This window comes from Oncorhynchus nerka, linkage group LG22, assembly GCF_034236695.1.
Source record: "Oncorhynchus nerka isolate Pitt River linkage group LG22, Oner_Uvic_2.0, whole genome shotgun sequence".
NCBI lineage: Eukaryota > Metazoa > Chordata > Actinopteri > Salmoniformes > Salmonidae > Oncorhynchus > Oncorhynchus nerka.
Genome location: NC_088417.1, coordinates 76,976,158 through 76,994,115, shown reverse-complemented (window position 1 = coordinate 76,994,115; position 17,958 = coordinate 76,976,158). Strand labels below are relative to the sequence as shown.

Sequence of the window (17,958 nt, the reverse complement as noted above, 5' to 3'; positions counted from 1 at the left end):
CCCTTCCACTGCCATACTGTTATGTTGAGCTCATAACTGTTTTCTTTGTCTTTCTGTTGGTCAAACATCGAGTGTTAAGTGTTCAAACAGTTTGGACGACCCCTCCCTCTGTCTGTCTCTCTCCAGTTAATGTCACCTCTCCCAGCTGTTACTGACACCTACACCATGAGCCCCCTGTCTTTTCATTTTCTGTAACCAGCATCCTCACCGACTGACACCTACACCATGAGCCCCCTGTCTTTTCATTTTCTGTAACCAGCATCCTCACCCACTGACACCTACACCATGAGCCCCCTGTCTTTTCATTTTCTGTAACCAGCATCCTCACCCACTGACACCTACACCATGAGCCCCCTGTCTTTTCATTTTCTGTAACCAGCATCCTCACCCACTGACACCTACACCATGAGCCCCCTGTCTTTTCATTTTCTGTAACCAGCATCCTCACCCACTGACACCTACACCATGAGCCCCCTGTCTTTTCATTTTCTGTAACCAGCATCCTCACCCACTGAGAACCCACTGACACCGGACGTCCAGCGACGTTGAAAAGTAGCTTGGTCAGTCCACCCTGGCTTTGATATTGAAGGGATGATGACATCATCCAATGACATCAGCAACCAATTAGTAAACAATGCCTACTCATAATTGTTTAAAATCACACAATGCTCACCGATATCATTGGAAACACTTATCTTCCTCCATCGTTTTACTACGAAACATAGAAACGCGCCATTTTCACATGTGTTGAGGTGGTGCTGGAGACGATGAACATGAAGTAGACATTTTGTTTATATTCCTTTAACGTTCACAGACATAATGGACGTCACCAAATCTGAACCTATCTTCCACAAGTTTGGATAGCACATTACAGTAAAGAAAAGTGTATTACAGTATATTGTGCTGAACTATACTCTACTTTACTGAACTGAACTCCACTGCACCGGTACCGGGTCCACTGCACCGTTACCGGGTCCACTGCACCGTTACCGGGTCCACTGCACCGTTACTTGTCCACTTAATGTGGACTAGTTCAATAACCAAAACAGATTTATTGCCAAACTCAAGGTGCCATCTCATAGCTTGACACCCCATTCTTTCTGCAGACACCTTTGAATCTTAATTCGGAGTAGACATTTAAGAATTTTTGGTAAACGTGGTCGCATAAAAACCTGAGGGAGATTTTACCACAATTCCATTACCAAAATTTGCATCTGCACAGATCTTCCACTTTAATTTGTTTTTTGTACATTTTTCAGTTTAAATTGTTCAAAGTAGTCCTTTTGCATAGATTTGTATGTTTTGTTAAAACTTTGAAATAAATGTTTTTTGTTTGGCATACATTTTAAAGTGAAAAAGCGGAGTCAAATGTAATTCTGTTATCTTGGAATTGCCCCTAGCCTACCTGATGCAGTATCAGTATGGGCTATGGTTGTACTGGAGTAGGCTTACTTATATGCAAAGCAGTGATGTCATTGTGTCACGCTTGCATGTGTTGCTTTTTTCATACAATTGATGTAATCAAATTTACAGGCCCAGTCTGTATGATTATGATCGGTAACGTTTGTAGTATGTTGCAGTATAGGCCTAGATGTTATGCCTACATGATTAACCTATGGAATGGGAAATGCCATGTTTTATATGTAAAAATAAATAAAGGCTAATGAATCCTATCAAATGAATACACTTTTGGGTCTGTTCATTGTTGCAAGAGGAAAGATGACTTGTGGGCATATTGCCATACACTGTTAACATGATTTGTTTACACGTGTATTTTCTATCAAATATCTCTTAAGTGTTAAGCAAGCCCATTTAAAAAAACAACAACATTTTCCCCCAATAGCTCAGTGGAGATGAGTAATTGTTTATGTTTAGACTACTGTTGCTTGTTTTGGGTAGGTGGTTAGGCCAGGGCTCACCAACCCTATTCCTAGGGAGCTACTCTCATGTCGGTTTTCGCTCCAACCTCAGCTTATCAACCAGCTAATTATTAGAATCAGGTGCACTAGATTAGGGTTGGAGTGAAAACCTACAGGAAAGTAGCTCTCCAGGAACAGGGTTGGAGAGCCCTGGGTTAGGCCCTACTTACATTTTACATTTGAGTAATTTAGCAAAAGGTTTCCCAAACTTGGTCCTGTTAGTTTCCCTGGGTGCCAATAGTATCCCTGTGGAATGCTTTTGACACCTTGTAGAGTCCAGCCCTGACTAATTCAGGCTGTTCTGAGGGCAAAAGGGTTTCTTAATGTTTTGTAGATTCAGTGTGTGTGTGAGGGACTGCATGTTTGCTGATGTGAGGAGAATGAGAGCAGGTGGTTCATGTGTTCATTAATCTTATGGCTTGTAGATTTGAAACTGTATCAGACCTCATGCTCCGATACCGCCTGCCCGACCGTAAGGGAGAGAACAGCTCGTGTGTGGGGTCTTTAGTGCTGTGTGCCTTCTTCAGGCACTGTTTTGAGTAGATATCCTGGATGGGTGGGAGTGTGGTCTCAGTGATGTACTGGGCTGTATTCACCACCACCTAGAAGGCCTTGCGGTTGTGGACGGAGCAATTCCCGTACCAGGCTGTGATGCAACCGGTCAGGACAATCTCTCGATGGTGCAGCAGTAGTATTTGGAGAGGGCGGCGGGGCGGGACCCGGGACATCTTATCAGTTCCATCTAAGGTGTTGATAACCACATCAGGGACGTATTCATATAGTACATAACATGAGGAGGCTAGACCGTATGCAACAGGCCAGATGTCTAGGTTACTGAGACTGTATCACAACACTTAGTTTCTGTGATCCGCTATTATAGTTTTGAAAGTTTCAGTGGTAGCATAGTGATTAATAGTCAAATGTCCCGGCTCCCCAGTAACCTTTCTCCATCTTCAAGGGTTCAGACTATTCCAGGCCGATAGGCCTGCCTGTCCCTTGTAGCAGAGATTCAGTTGAAGTTGTGTCCCCTTATCCGTTAGCTAACTGTTCTGGCTTGGCAGGCCAAGTGGCTGGGTGTGGCTCATTGCACTTTGATGAAGTTTTCATGGAGATTAGGCCTAATTTAAATCCACTTTTGACTGTTAAGCCTATTGATAGTGCCACTGAAACTTACTCATTAAAAAGGATTGTGTATGTTGGCTTCTGGTGGGATTGGGACTGCTTTTAGTCAGAATCAGTTTTGAGATTAGCAGCTCAACCTCTGATATTATAGGTTCGGCTATATCACCTTCGAGCTTGACCCATTGAGGTCAAAGCAGAGCATTAGAGATTATTACCCTACAAATAATCTAACCCTCACTAGAGTTCATTCAGACTATCCTTTTCAAAATCCAATGAAAGGTGGGCTACTTCCGCCGTGCCACATCCAAGGACATTGTAGTGTGTTTTTGAATAGGAATTGAATAGGATTCCATTTATTTCCCCCATTTGTGTAAACAACATTAAACCCTATCATTTATTCTAACAGTGTCTTAAACTAGTGCTTGAATTTATTGTGCTTGAGCTTGTGAAACCTTTGACCTTTTCATTGATAATTTGACTTTGATCCCTGATGCTGCTTACAAGCCCTGAGAGAGCTCAGCCACGTGAAGAAGAGCCATGCTTCTTTTAGATGGAATCTTGGATGTTCGCTCATAAATATCTCCATGATTCACAACAATCCCAACCTCCATTTTTTTTTTCTGTGCTCGCCTAAATGTTGTTTTTATGTTGGCACTCAGCAAAAACTGAATTACTTAGGCGTTTGTGTGTCTTCTGGCGGTACGTCAACAAAGCGGCCCTGTGTCTGTTTGCCTGGTCTGAATATGGATGTCAACCAGTGTATCTGCATGCGGGTTTCTCTGTGTGTGTTTGCAGGGAAGATGCTCAAGTCTCAGGACTCTCATTTCCGTCCCCTCACACATACGCATGTCTCTAATCCAGGAGAGGAGCAGCCCCTCCCTGGCCTGTGCTGGGGGTCAGGGTGTTAGGTCATCCTCCTGCTGTAGGGGGAGGAACCTCTTCAGGACCTGTCGGATGGTTGGGACTGAGAGTGTGTCAACCTCAAAGATCGCCAAACCTTTATTTGTTTAGCTTATAAGAAGCCGTAGGCTATACAAAACTGTCAAGTTGGACTTCCTCTGCACTTTGCAGACTAAGTACATTTGTTTGTATTAGTTGTCCTGCTTGTAAACTTGTGTGTGTGTCTGGTCGTGCATGCGCACGTGCGTACAACTGTAGCCCAAAAGGTAGAGACAGAGCGTAATGCATGGAGTATAGTCCATAGCGTGTGTCTGTGAGCCCAGCTCAGCACATAGGACTATATGCTCAGGGAGGGGCCACCCTCCAGGCTTCCCCAGTGCTCTACACTTCTCTCTATCCAATAAGTCTCTTCTGCTGTCCGGTCTGATGAGGGAGGGGAGCGTCTTGTCCTGCTAGCTCTATAATAGCCCATGCCTCTGTACTGCTGTCCCTCACCAAATGGGAAAATTCTTCCAAGAAGTGGGAGAGTCTGGTTGCTTTGAGTGTTTGTGTTTTTTATTGGTGTTTGGGTGTCACATGGAGCTGTGATTTGCTGTTATTAGGCTAGATGGAGCGGAGCCTAGGCAAGGCTGGGTCAGCCTGGGGCCTTAGACCAGCTGATGCACTGTCATCCTGTCTGAGCTGGAGTCTGAGGCAGAGGAGAGCCCAGCCAGCCAGGCTCTCTCAGACACATCCACTGAATGTAGTGTAGCCTACTATACAGTACATCCCCTGCTCAGGATGCAGAGGAGGCTTCACTAGAGGCAGACATGTTGGTCTCTAGAGAAAGAGACTGTGCGATCACTGCTCAAGGAGCGCTGCTAACCAAATGTATTGTTATTCAGTCATGCAGACCTAGAATATGCTATCTCCTTGAAAACATAGTGATGGACTTATTGACAGGGAATGTATACAGAAGACTATTCCTGTACTCGATGCTCTTGACAGTATGTTAGGGTTATTTGTATTGGACACGAAGCAAAGTTACCAACTTAGATTCATGTAACAACACCAACAGCCTTACTCTGTCCCTTTTCCCCCTCTATAGCTTCCAGTCAAAGTGGGCCAACAGAACACTCACACCAAAGTCAGCACAGAGCACAACAAGGACTGTCTGATACACATCTCCAAGTACAAGTTCTCACTGGTCATCAGTGGCCTCACGAACATCCTGAAGAATGTGAACAACATGGTGAGTGTGTGTGTGCTGTATGTGCAAACAAAGTCAGTTGAAGCATATGGAGCCAGGTACAGTGTTGATGTCTCAACCATGTCTCTCTCTCCCCTAGCGAATATTTGGGGAGGCTGCGGAGAAGAACCTGTATCTCTCTCAGCTCATCATCCTGGACACACTGGAGAAGTGCCTTGCTGGGGTGAGGATCATTCCCCATCAAAAACGGAAATGATGGATGCATGTCGCTTTTATATCTCTGACTCTCTTCCTCGCTCAATCTCCTTCGTTCTCCTTTCCTCCCTCTGTTTTTTTCCCTGGTTTGTTTCCTTTTCTCCCTGCAAGCTCTCCTAATGCAGCGTTCTGGTTTTTATCAGCAGATCTCCATTAGATATCAGCATAACACAATAGGATGTGGTGGGCTGTCTGTGGTCAAGATGTTTTGTCTCAGTGGGGACAGTGGCCTTTGCTCTGGACTGGATCTGAGCCCTTTCCCCTCCCCATACATGAACTGTGTGTTTGATTCCTGTCTCTTTCTTTCAGTCTTGGGGAACTCTGTTAGTAGCCAGTAGTCCCCTGGCTCCCTTCTCTCCTCTCCTTAGTAAAGATGTGCTCACTGAAGATTGCTTTTCCAGGTGCTTGCTCATCTTGACTTTGCATTCTGAGCCTCCGATGGGATTGCCCCGAGTTTCCGGACATTTGTTTTACTACGAGCTTGTGGATGAAGGACAGCTGTTAGGTTCTTCAAGTTATCCTTTTTCTTGACATCTGAATAATTTTTTCTAACTATTTTTGCCTCGTTGATGTCCTCTTTCAGTAGCCCATGTCCCTGCAAGTTAATTTAAAATTGACATATTACACCCGTACTAGTAATTAGAAAATCCTTCTCTTTTCAATTAAATATTTCACTTAATGATCCACCACTGTCCCCAAGTAGAGCCCTCTCTTTCCCAACTCCCCCAACAGTGTGCTGGTGTAATGACAGGTCCCAGGCCTGCAGTAGAGCGCTCTCTGTCCCCAGTCCCTCCACAGTGTACAGGAGTAATGACAGGTCCCAGGCCTGCAGTGCAGCAGGTCCAAATCCAGCAGGTAGAATCATTAGTCTGGACAGCTCTGTCCAGAGCCATTATCTCAGCTAGATTTACAGCATTGTTTCAAGGCTGTGAGAGACATCAGAATGCACTGTATCTAAAATATGTGATGTGAAGTTGTAGCCTACCGAATGTGATATCTTCCCTATTGGTAAGGATGTTTTAGACCAAGTATGTTTTATATCTTGATGAATGAGAGGGAATGTGTGTCTTCAGGGATGCACACCTTGTGACGGGAGCCTGACTGACCGTTCTCTCTGTGTGGCAGGGTTTTATTCTGGCCTATTCTCTCTTCTCTGGGCTAATCGGGCAGTGAGGACATTGAAAGGTTTTTCTCATGTTTGACCTCTAACCTTTCCTCTAATCCCTCCCTTCCTGGTCTCTCCTTCCTTCCCTCCATCCCTCAGCAACCGAAGGACTGCATGCGTCTGGATGAGACTATGCTGGTGAAACAGCTGCTGCCAGAGATCTGTCATTTCATCCACACGTACCGCGAGGGCCACCAGCATGCCGCCGAGCTACGTAGCTCCGCCTCCGGGGTCCTCTTCTCCCTCAGCTGCAACAACTTCAATGCCGTGTTCAGCCGCATCTCCACCAGGTGACATTGATCATAAACACCCAAAACTCTAACCCTCAGCCCAAGCTGCTCTGAGAAGCGACAGGCCACAGTAGTAGACCTCAGGCTGTACGTAGAGGAAGGGTTACCGTTAAGTGTACACCAGTTCAGGCCTGTGGTCTTCAGTGAGATCAAGGAGGAAAAAAGAAGCTGGAGCTATCATCTACCCCCGATAGATAGAGAAATAAATAGAGGGAGAAAGGGAGTCTGTCAGCAGCCTTCATAAAGATTCTCTTTGTCTGTGTCTTGTGGAGTAATGTTCCACTGTGAAACCAACCCCCAGAAGGACCTGGACCTGCACAAGACATGGAGGCATACTCACGTGTGTGTGTGTGTGTGTGTGTGTGTGTGTGTGTGTGTACCTGTGTGTGTCAGAGCTGAGTGGTTTGGAGTGGGGAGAAAACATCTGTAAATATTAACCACTCTGGTATATTAATTATTTGTTGAAGCTCAGAAAGCACATATTTTGTCTTCCTTCTCCTTGCACTGGTGTACTAGTTGGTTCTGAGGCAGAAGAGAAGAGTGCTGCTCCACTCGCCTGTCAGTTGCAGTCTGCACTTGTTAACCGAGCTGTGTTGTGGTTGTATTGGTCCATGACTGGCAGGCCCAGACTGATGAAGTGGCTGGTTATTAAATCATGAGGACTGAGGAGTTGGTTATGTTATGTGATGTTAAAACAGGGAGAGAGAGTTGACCTCAGCCACTCCCCAGTGTCGCCTCTCGCTCTCTCTTTTTGTCCTCAGCTTTTACCTTGAAAGCATTGCCCATTCATCCAGACTAGCCTATTTGATGTCCTGTTATTACCGGTAGTCAAATGAGACCTAGACTTACCATTTGATTACTGTATCTATTATGATGCTCTACTGCTACTTCTCTACAATTTTGTAATGATGATGTGATTATATTGAATATGAATATTCGAGGAGATTAAAATAACCATCTTTATTAAATATCCATCTTTGCGGCGTTTCCCCTCAGGTTGCAGGAGCTCACTTTGTGTTCGGAGGACACAGTGGATGTCCATGACATCGAGCTCATCCAGTACATTAATGTGGACTGTGCCAAGCTAAAGAAACTGCTACAAGGTATTTGCATATTCTTATCAGTCTCATTGCTTTATTTTGACCTACAGCCGTCCCATTTGAAGTTATCCGTTTGATAGAGCCAATGATGTTCTGTTTCTTTTGAGTTGTGCACCGTTGTTGATGTTCAGTGTGGACTCACTATTGGTTGTCATCTCCTGCAGAGACGGTGTTTAAATTCAAAGCCCTCAAGAAGCCTGCCCAGCTAAGTGTCATCAACAGCTTAGAGAAGGTGAGTATCTCTCTCTCTTTCTGTCTGCCTCTCTGTCTGCCACTCTGCCTCTCTCTCTGTTTCTCTCTCACGCATCTATCTACAGACTCACTTTCTCCACCTAGTGGTCTCTGGTCCTCATCTCCTGTCGCCCTGCTCCTCTTGCTCTAGTGCAGTGTCTGTTGACTTTCTGTTGCCCTGCTCCTCCTGCTCTAGTGCAGTGTCTGTTGACTTTCTGTTGCCCTGCTCCTCTTGCTCTAGTGCAGTGTCTGTTGACTTTCTGTGGAGCCGCTCCTCCTGCTCTAGTGCAGTGTCTGTTGACTTTCTGTGGAGCCGCTCCTCCTGCTCTAGTGCAGTGTCTGTTGACTTTCTGTTGCCCCCTGCTCCTCCTGCTCTAGTGCAGTGTCTGTTGACTTTCTGTTGCCCTGCTCCTCCTGCTCTAGTGCAGTGTCTGTTGACTTTCTGTTGCCCCCTGCTCCTCTTGCTCTAGTGCAGTGTCTGTTGACTTTCTGTGGAGCCGCTCCTCCTGCTCTAGTGCAGTGTCTGTTGACTTTCTGTTGCCCCCTGCTCCTCCTGCTCTAGTGCAGTGTCTGTTGACTTTCTGTTGCCCCCTGCTCCTCCTGCTCTAGTGCAGTGTCTGTTGACTTTCTGTTGCCCTGCTCCTCCTGCTCTAGTGCAGTGTCTGTTGACTTTCTGTTGCCCTGCTCCTCTGCTCTAGTGCAGTGTCTGTTGACTGTTTCTGTGGAGCCAGTGTCTCCTCCTGCTCTAGTGCAGTGTCTGTTGACTTTCTGTTGAGCCCTCCTCCTCCTGCTCTAGTGCAGTGTCTGTTGACTTTCTGTTGCCCCCTGCTCCTCCTGCTCTAGTGCAGTGTCTGTTGACTTTCTGTTGCCCTGCTCCTCCTGCTCTAGTGCAGTGTCTGTTGACTTTCTGTTGCCCTGCTCCTCCTGCTCTAGTGCAGTGTCTGTTGACTTTCTGTGGAGCTGCTCCTCCTGCTCTAGTGCAGTGTCTGTTGACTTTCTGTTGCCCCCTGCTCCTCCTGCTCTAGTGCAGTGTCTGTTGACTTTCTGTTGCCCTGCTCCTCCTGCTCTAGTGCAGTGTCTGTTGACTTTCTGTGGAGCTGCTCCTCCTGCTCTAGTGCAGTGTCTGTTGACTTTCTGTGGAGCTGCTCAGGCATCTGGATACACTTCAGTTACACTAACCGTCTGTGGCTCGCCAGAAGCCCCGGTCTTGAAGCTTGACAATACAATCAGGACGGGAAATATTGTTGCAAGTTGGTGTGTTGTTGATAGTCTTCTTTCGAGTAGAAGATGGGTACAGTGCTTCCCAGGCAGGTGGTGTGACCCCCTTTTCTCCCCCTCAGGCCTTCTGGAACTGGGTGGAGAACTACCCTGATGAGTTCACCATGCTGTACCAGAGGCCACAGACAGACATGGCTGGTGAGGATGCAGTTGCAGTTCTAATGTGATGAATCATACAGTACCTGTCAAAAGTTTGTACACCTACTTATTCAAGGGCTCTTCTTGATTCTTTTCCTATTTTCTACTAGAGGTCGACCGATTATGATTTTTCAACGTCGATACCGATTTATTGGAGGACAAAAAAAAAGACTATACCGATTAATCGGACGATTTTTAAAATGTATGTTATAATGACAATTACAACAATGCTGAATGAACACTTATTTTAACTTAATTTAATACATCAATAAAATAAATTTAGCCTCAAATAAATAATGAAACATGTTCAATTTGGTTTAAATAATGCAAAAACAAAGTGTTGGGGAAGAAAGTAAAAGTGCAATATGTGCCATGTAAGAAAGCTAACGTTTAAGTTCCTTGCTCAGAACATGAGAACATATGAAAGCTGGTGGTTCCTTTTAACATGAGTCTTCAATATTCCCAGGTTATATGCAACGCAGGACACGCTAGATAAACTAGTAATATCATCAACCATGTGTAGTTATAACTAGTGATTATGATTGATTAAGTTTAATGCTAGCTAGCAACTTACCTTGGCTTCTTACTGCATTCGCGTAACAGGCGGGTTCCTCGTGAGGCAGGTGGTTAGAGCGTTGGACTAGTTAACCGTAAGGTTGCGAGATTGAATCCCTGAGCTGACAAGGTAAAAATCTGTCGTTCTGGCCCTGAACAAGGCAGTTAACACACCGTTCCTAGGCCGTCATTGAAAATAAGAATGTGTTCTTAACTGACTTGCCTAGTTAAATAAAGATTAAATAAAGTTTTTTTTATTTATTTAAAAATCGGCAAAATTGTCGTCCAAAATTACTGATTTCCGATTGTTATGAAAACTTGAGATCGGCCCTAATTAATCGGCCATTCTGATTAATCGGTCGACCTCTATTTTCTACATTGTAGAATAATAGTTAAGAGATCAAAACTATGAAATAACAAAAAAAGTGTTAAACAAATCTAAATATATTTTGACTGCTTTGCACACTCTTATTCTCTCAACCAGCTTCACTTGGAATGCTTTTCCAACAGTCTTGAAGGAGTTTCCACATATGCTGAGCACTTGTTGGCTGCTTTTCCTTCACTCTGCTGTCCAACTCGACCCAAACCATCTCAAATGGGTTGAGGTAGGGTGATTGTGGAGGCCAGGTCATCTGATGCAGCACTCCATCACTCTCCTTCTTGGTCAAATAGCCCTTACACAGCCTGGAGGTGTGTTGGGTCAATGTCCTGTTGAAAAACAAATGATAGTCCCACTAAGCGCAAACCAGATTGGATGGTGCATCGCTGCAGAATGCTGTGGTAGCCATGCTGGTTAAATGTGCCTTGAATTCTAAGTAAATCACAACAGTTTCACCATCACACCTTCTCCTCCATGCTTCACAGTGGGAACTACACATGCGGAGATCATCCATTCACCTACTCTGCGTCTCAAAAAGACACGGCGGTTGGAACCAAAAATCTCTCAATTTGGACTCATCAGACCAAAGGACAGATTTCCACCAGTCTAATGTCCCTTGATGGTGTTTCTTGGCCCAAGCTAGTCTTCTTATTGTGTCCTTTAGTAAGTGGTTCCTTTGCAGAAATTCGACCATGAATGCCTGATTGACGCAGTCTCCTCTAAACAGTTAATGTTGATGTGTCTGTTGCTTGAACTCTGTGAAGCATTTCTTTTTTGGCTGCAATTTCTGAGGCTGGTTAACTCTAATGAACTTATCCTCTGCAGCAGAGGTAACTCGGGGTCTTCCTGTTGTGGCCCTCATGAGAGACAGTTTCATCAAAGCGTTTGATGGTTCTATCCATAATATGGATTTGGTATTTTACCAAATAGGGCTATCTTTTGTATACCACCCCTACCTTGTACACACAGCTGTACATAGTCTATTGGTAAATAGCCCACCCATTTTCACCTACCTCATCCCCATACTGTTTTATTTATTTACTTTTCTGCTCTTTTGCACACCAATATCTCTACCTGTACATGACCATCTGATCATTTATCACTCCAGTGTTAATCTGCAAAATTGTAATTATTCGCCTACCTCATGCCTTTTGCACACATTGTATATAGACTACCCCTTTTTTTCTACTGTGTTATTGACTTGTTAATTGCTTACTCCATGTGTAACTCTGTGTTGTCTGTTCACACTGCTATGCTTTATCTTGGCCAGGTCGCAGTTGCAAATGAGAACTTGTTCTCAACTAGCCTACCTGGTTAAATAAAGGTGAAATAAATAAAATAAAAAACAACACAACTGATTGTCTCAAATGCATTAAGAAGGAAAGAAATTCCTCAAATTCACTTTTAACAAGGCATAACTGTTAATTATAATGCATTCCAGGTGACTACCTCATGAAGTTGGTTGAGAGAATGCCAAGGAGTGTGCAAAGCTGTCATCAAAGCAAAGGATGGCTACTTTGAAGAATCTCAAATATAACATCTATTTTGACTTAACACTTTTTGGTTAATACATGAATCCATATGTGTTATTTCATAGTTTTGATGTCTTCACTATTATTCTACAATGTTTAAAATAGTAAAAATAAAGAAAAACCCTTGAATGAGTAGGTGTGTCCAAACTTTTGACTGGTACTGTATGTCTGTTATTGACTGCTGTTGCTTGGTTGTGTCTCTCCCAGACTGTGTGTTATTGACTGTGTTGTTGCTTGGTTGTGTCTCTCCCAGACTGTGTGTTATTGACTGTGTTGTTGTGTGTCTCCCAGACTGTGTGTTATTGACTGTGTTGTTGCTTGGTTGTGTCTCTCCCAGACTGTGTGTTATTGACTGTGTTGTTGTGTGTCTCCCAGACTGTGTGTTATTGACTGTGTTGTTGCTTGGTTGTGTCTCTCCCAGACTGTGTGTTATTGACTGTGTTGTTGTGTTACTGTTGTTATTGACTGTGTTGTTGCTTGGTTGTGTCTCTCCCAGACTGTGTGTTATTGACTGTGTTGTTGTGTGTCTCCCAGACTGTGTGTTATTGACTGTGTTGTTGCTTGGTTGTGTCTCTCCCTGACTGTGTTGTTGCCTGGCCGGGTCTCTCCCAGACTGTGCAGAGAAGCTGTTTGACCTGGTGGACAGTTTTGCTGAGAGTGCCAAGAGGAAGGCAGCCGTGTGGCCACTGCAGATCATCCTCCTCATCCTCTGTCCCGACATCACACAGGACATCTCCAGAGAGACTGTAGAGGACACCAAGGTCAACAAGGTCAGACACAACCCACCCACGGGGCAGGGCACTCACACTAGGGTTCTAATCAGTACACTACTCTTCTCTGTCCCTAACAGAAACTGTTCCTGGACAACCTGAGGAAGGCCCTGGCCGGCCACGGGGGCAGTAAACAGCTGACTGAGAGTGCTGCCATCGCCTGTGTCAAACTCTGCAAGGCGTCCACCTACATCAACTGGGAGGACCACTCTGTCATCTTCCTCCTGGTGCAGTCCATCGTAGTGGACCTTAAGGTGAGCATCAGCCACAGATTGTCCTCTGATCATCAGTGTTATGGGAAGGTATTATAAACATAGTATCCAGTATTAGTCACCAGTGGTAACCAGTCACAGCTGATGCTATGGACTTTGTTTCTCCCTTCTCCTGTCAGGCCCTGCTCTTCAACCCAGCCAAGCCTTTCTCCAGAGGGGCGGGAAGCCAGAACGCAGACGTGGACCTCATGATCGACTGCTTTGTCTCTTGTTTCCGCATCAATCCCCACAACAACCAGCATTTTAAGGTATTTATTTGTGTTTATTAAGGATCCCTGCAGCTACTCTTCCTGGGGTCCAGCAACATTAAGTCAGTTATATATACAGTTTAAAATATTACATGACATTACATTTCATAACACTTACCCAAAAATTTAGTGTGTTCCTTCAGGCCGCTACTCCACTATCACATATTTACAATACAACATCCATGTGTATGTACATGTCTTATCATGTGTGTCTGTGCCTGTGTGTGTTTCTTCACAATCCCTGCTGTTCCATGCGGTGTATTTTTATCTGCTTGCATCAGTTACCTGATGTGAAATAGAGTTCCATGTAGTCATGGCTCTGTGTCGTACTGTGTGCCTTCCATAGTCTGTTCTTGGCTTGGGGACTGTGAAGAGACCTTTGGTGGCATGTCTTGTGGGGTATTCATGGGTGTCCAAGCTGTGTGCTAGTAGTTTTAACAGACAGCTCAATGCATTCAGCATGTCAAAACTTATTGGAAAAACAAGTAGTGATTATGTCAATCTCTCCTCCACTTTGAGCCATAAGAGATTGACATGCATATTATTAATATTAGCTCTCCGTGTACATTTAAGGGCCAGCCGTGCTGCCCTTTTCTGAGCCAATTAAAATTTTCCAAGGTTCCTCTTTGTGGCACCTGACCACATGATTGAACCGTAGTCCAGATGTGACAAAACGAGAGCCTTTAGGACCTGCCTTGTTGATAGTGTTGTTAAAAAGACAGCAGTGCTTTATTATGGATGGACTTCTCCCCCATCTTAGCTACTGTTGTATCAACATGTTTTGACCATGACAGTTTACAATCCAGGGTTACTCCAAGCAATTTAGTCACCTCAATGTCCACATTATTCATTACAATATTCAGTTGAGGTTTAGGGTTTAGTGAATGATTTGTCACAAATTACAATGCTTTTAGTTTTTGAAATATTTAGGACTAGCTTATTCCTTGCCACCCATTCTGAAACTGACTGCAGCTCTTTGTTAAGCAGTGATTTCACACGCTGTAGAAATGATGTGTATAGTGTTGAGTCCTCCGCATACATAGCTTTACTCAATGGCATGTCATTAGTAAAGATTGAAATAAGTAAGGGGCCTAGACAGCTGCCCAGGGGAATTCCTGATTTTACCCGGATTATGTTGGAGAGGCTTCCATTAAAGAACACCCTCTGTGTTCTGTTAGACGGGTAACTCTTTCCAGGCTCTGTCGCAACCGGGAGACCCATGAGGCGGCGCACAATTGGCCCAGCGTTGTCCAGGGTTAGGGGAGGGTTTGGCCGGCAGAGATGTCCCATCACGCTCTAGCGACTCCTGTGGCGGGCCTGGCGCATGCACGCTGACACAGTCGCCAGGTGTACGGTGTTTTCTCAGACACATTTGTGTGGCTGGCTTCCAGGTTAAGCGGGCATTGTTTCAAGAAGCAGTGCGGCTTGGTTGGGTCGTGTATCGGAGGACGCATGGCTCTCAACCATCGCCTCGCCCAAGTCCGTATGGGAGTTGCAGCGATGAGACAAGACTGTAACTACCAATTGGATATCATGAAATTGGGGAGAAAAAGGGGTAAAAAAAATATCTATTGGGACAGGTAACTCTTTATCCACAATATAACAGGGGGTGTAAAGCCATAACACATACGTTTTTCCATCAGCAGACTATGATCGATAATGTCAAAAGCCACACTGAGGTCTAACAAAACAGCTCCCACAATCTTTTTATCATCAATTTCTCTCAGCCAATCAATTATCAGTCATTTGTGTAAGTGCCGTGCTTGTTGAATGTCCTTCCCTATAAGCGTGCTTAGAGTAAAATAGCATTGTATCTGGCCAAACACAATTTTTTCCAAAAGTTCACTAAGGGTTGGTAACAAGCTAATTGGTAGGCTATTTGAGCGAGTAAAGGGGGGCTTTGCTATTCTTGGGTAACATAATTACTTTTGCTTTCCTCCAGGCACACTCTAGGCTTAGATTGAAGCTATGGCAAATAGAGGAGGGCCAATATCGTCCGTTATTATCCTCAGTAATTTTCCATCCAAGTTGTCAGACCCCGGTGGCTTATTGTTGAAAGACAATAATAGTTTTTTCACTTCTTCCACACTCACTTTACGGAATTCAAAATTACATTGCTTGATTTTCATAATTTGATCAGTTTTACTTGGATGTGTGATGTTGTGTTTGTTGCTGGCATGCCCATGCCTAAGTTTGCTAATCTTGCCAATGGAAAAAATCATTCAAGTAATTGGCAATATCAGTTGGTTTTGTGATGAATGAGCCGTCTGATTCAATGAATGATGGAGCTGACTTTTGGAGTATAGTATTTCATAGAAAGGGTTGTTGATGCACACTTTTTAACCACATACTGGTGTGTTGAAGTAAGGACTCTGTGATCCCTGATTAATCTCTCTCTCTTTATTTTTCTCCTCCATTTCAGGTCTGCCTGGCATCATCCTCCCCTCCCACCTTCCACTTCGTCCTGGTCAACTCCCTACACAGAATCATCACCAATGTAAGTGTGTGTTGTCATGGCCCAACATAGGGTTAAGGGATCAATCAACACACCAAATGCCAATGTCCAGTGCCACTATTCAAAGTATATAACGTGACCAATGCTGTGTGCACACAGTGCATGTCTAGAATGACCAGTGGTAACCTTATCTGTGGTGACTTTGTGTAGATGATGTCACTACTGTATACACTGGGCTGGCTCTATTACCCAGCCATTAGATCGACTACCATCTCACTCTGGATGAGCCATGCAGGGAGAGGAAGTGCTGCAGACACTCATGTGGTTTGTGTGTGTGTGTGTGTGTTTGTGTGTTTCAATAGGAAGTGCCTGAGGGAAGATTTCATACAGAGACCCTTTTATTAGCTCCCCATGTGCCTAGGAGACTGTGTGTGAGGGAGTGAGAGTATAACTGGTCTCTCTCTCACCCCCCTCATGCAAAGCACTTCCTGTCTGTGAGCAGAAGTCAGAGGCTGCTTTTGTTCCTGCGTGTCTCTGTCTGTCTGGGTTGGTGGGTGGGTAACGGAGAGTAGGAGAGTACAGCTGCCATCTTTCTCCCTTCCAGGCAAACTGGAGAAGTCTCATCTCTCCACCCTAACAAATCCTACTGGGCTGAAGGCCCCATGTCATTTTGGGATAAGGATAAGACTCAACACCCACTTACTATTTAACCTACAGGCCCTTGTATTATCCAAGTCTCTTTACAGGATTATGTTTCTGTTTCAAATGTTTTATAATGAAGCCTACAGTAGATTTGTTTAGAGGATTGAGTTGAACCCTCTGTCCATTCCTTTGCTGCAGTCTCCATTGGACTGGTGGCCTAAGATTGATGCGGTGTACTGCTACTCAGGAGAGCTGAGGATCATGGTTTCTGAGACGCTGGGCCACGTGATGAGGGGCTGCAGTACGCACGCTCCCCTCCGCATGACTCCGGTAAGACACACACACACACAACAAAACACACACTCTTGGAAACAAAAACATACTCAACAAACTCAAATATTAGCAGTGTGCATGATTCTTTTTTAAAAATGAATGGGCCATGTTGGGATGAGATGTTATTCAATGCCAGACTGCAGTGTCTGTGTGGTTTTACTGTGGAGAGCAGGAGCTTCACAGCAACGGGAGCAGCAACCCCCCCCCTCCTTTATTTTTTTCTCCAAATACATACAAACAGCAAGTTACAGACGCACTCAAACAACGACTACATCTCCTCTGCCCAGACACGTATGCTCACACCCCCATCCTTAGTGCATTATTGTTTGCCACTTGGCCTTAAATTGTACCAATTTGTTTTTCATGGTCGCCCATGCTATTTTAATAATATATCATTCAATTTTCCATTATGTACATGATGGCGGATTGATTGATTTCCAAGTTTTTAGTATATGTTTTTTTCAAGATGAGTGATGAATCGTCCAGCTCATTGGGTATCTCACTACACCACTATATGCAATGTCATGAAATATGCAGACAGATAGATTAAAATAAAGTTTACATTGCAATACTTCTGACAGCCAACTTTCTTGCTCCGTCCATACATTTTGGACTTCATAGCATTCCCAGAAAGCTAGTAGTTTTACACTTAAGACATGACTCTGCTGTTGTGCTGTAGACTGAGTTTTCTCTCTTGTATAATAAATTGTAAACATTTAGTTTATACAGGATTAAACATATATTTTCGTTATGTGTAATTTCGTTACTTTTGCGCCAACTTTCCCTCCATCTTGTGCTAACATCATTTGGTTCCAATCTTGGTTCCAATAGTTTTTTTTCTTTTTTATAACTCAAATAAGATTCATTCAAGGTTGCTCTGATGTTTCGAAAATATTTATATTTGAAACTTTTTGATACACTACATGACCAAAAGTATGTGAACACCTGCTTGTCGAACATCTCATTCCAAAATCCTGGGTATTAATATGGAGTTGGTCCCCCCTTTGCTGCTATAACAGCCTCCACTCACTAGATGTTGGAACATCGCTGCGGGGACTCCAGTCAGCCACAAGAGCATTAGTGAGGTCAGGCACTGATGTTGGGCGGTTAGGCCTGGCTTGCATTCGGCATTCCAATTCATCCCAAAGGTGTTCGGAGAGGTTGAGGACAGGGCTCTGTGCAGGC

At 44.4% G+C, this 17,958-nt stretch overlaps 1 protein-coding gene across 3 annotated transcripts in view; it reads left to right on the top strand.

Annotated features, from left to right (window-relative positions):
- Positions 1–17,958, top strand: part of LOC115105764 (neurofibromin-like) — a 195,687-nt gene that overhangs the window by 2,399 nt on the left and 175,330 nt on the right. For all 3 annotated transcript variants that reach the window (XM_065007420.1, XM_065007419.1, XM_029628127.2), the window contains exons 2-12: positions 5,029–5,172; positions 5,270–5,353; positions 6,650–6,840; positions 7,837–7,943; positions 8,105–8,172; positions 9,512–9,587; positions 12,666–12,823; positions 12,904–13,077; positions 13,215–13,343; positions 15,766–15,840; positions 16,639–16,770. In XM_065007420.1, coding sequence (XP_064863492.1) covers positions 5,029–5,172; positions 5,270–5,353; positions 6,650–6,840; positions 7,837–7,943; positions 8,105–8,172; positions 9,512–9,587; positions 12,666–12,823; positions 12,904–13,077; positions 13,215–13,343; positions 15,766–15,840; positions 16,639–16,770 — 1,338 coding nt within the window. The remainder of the gene's footprint in view (positions 1–5,028; positions 5,173–5,269; positions 5,354–6,649; positions 6,841–7,836; positions 7,944–8,104; positions 8,173–9,511; positions 9,588–12,665; positions 12,824–12,903; positions 13,078–13,214; positions 13,344–15,765; positions 15,841–16,638; positions 16,771–17,958) is intronic.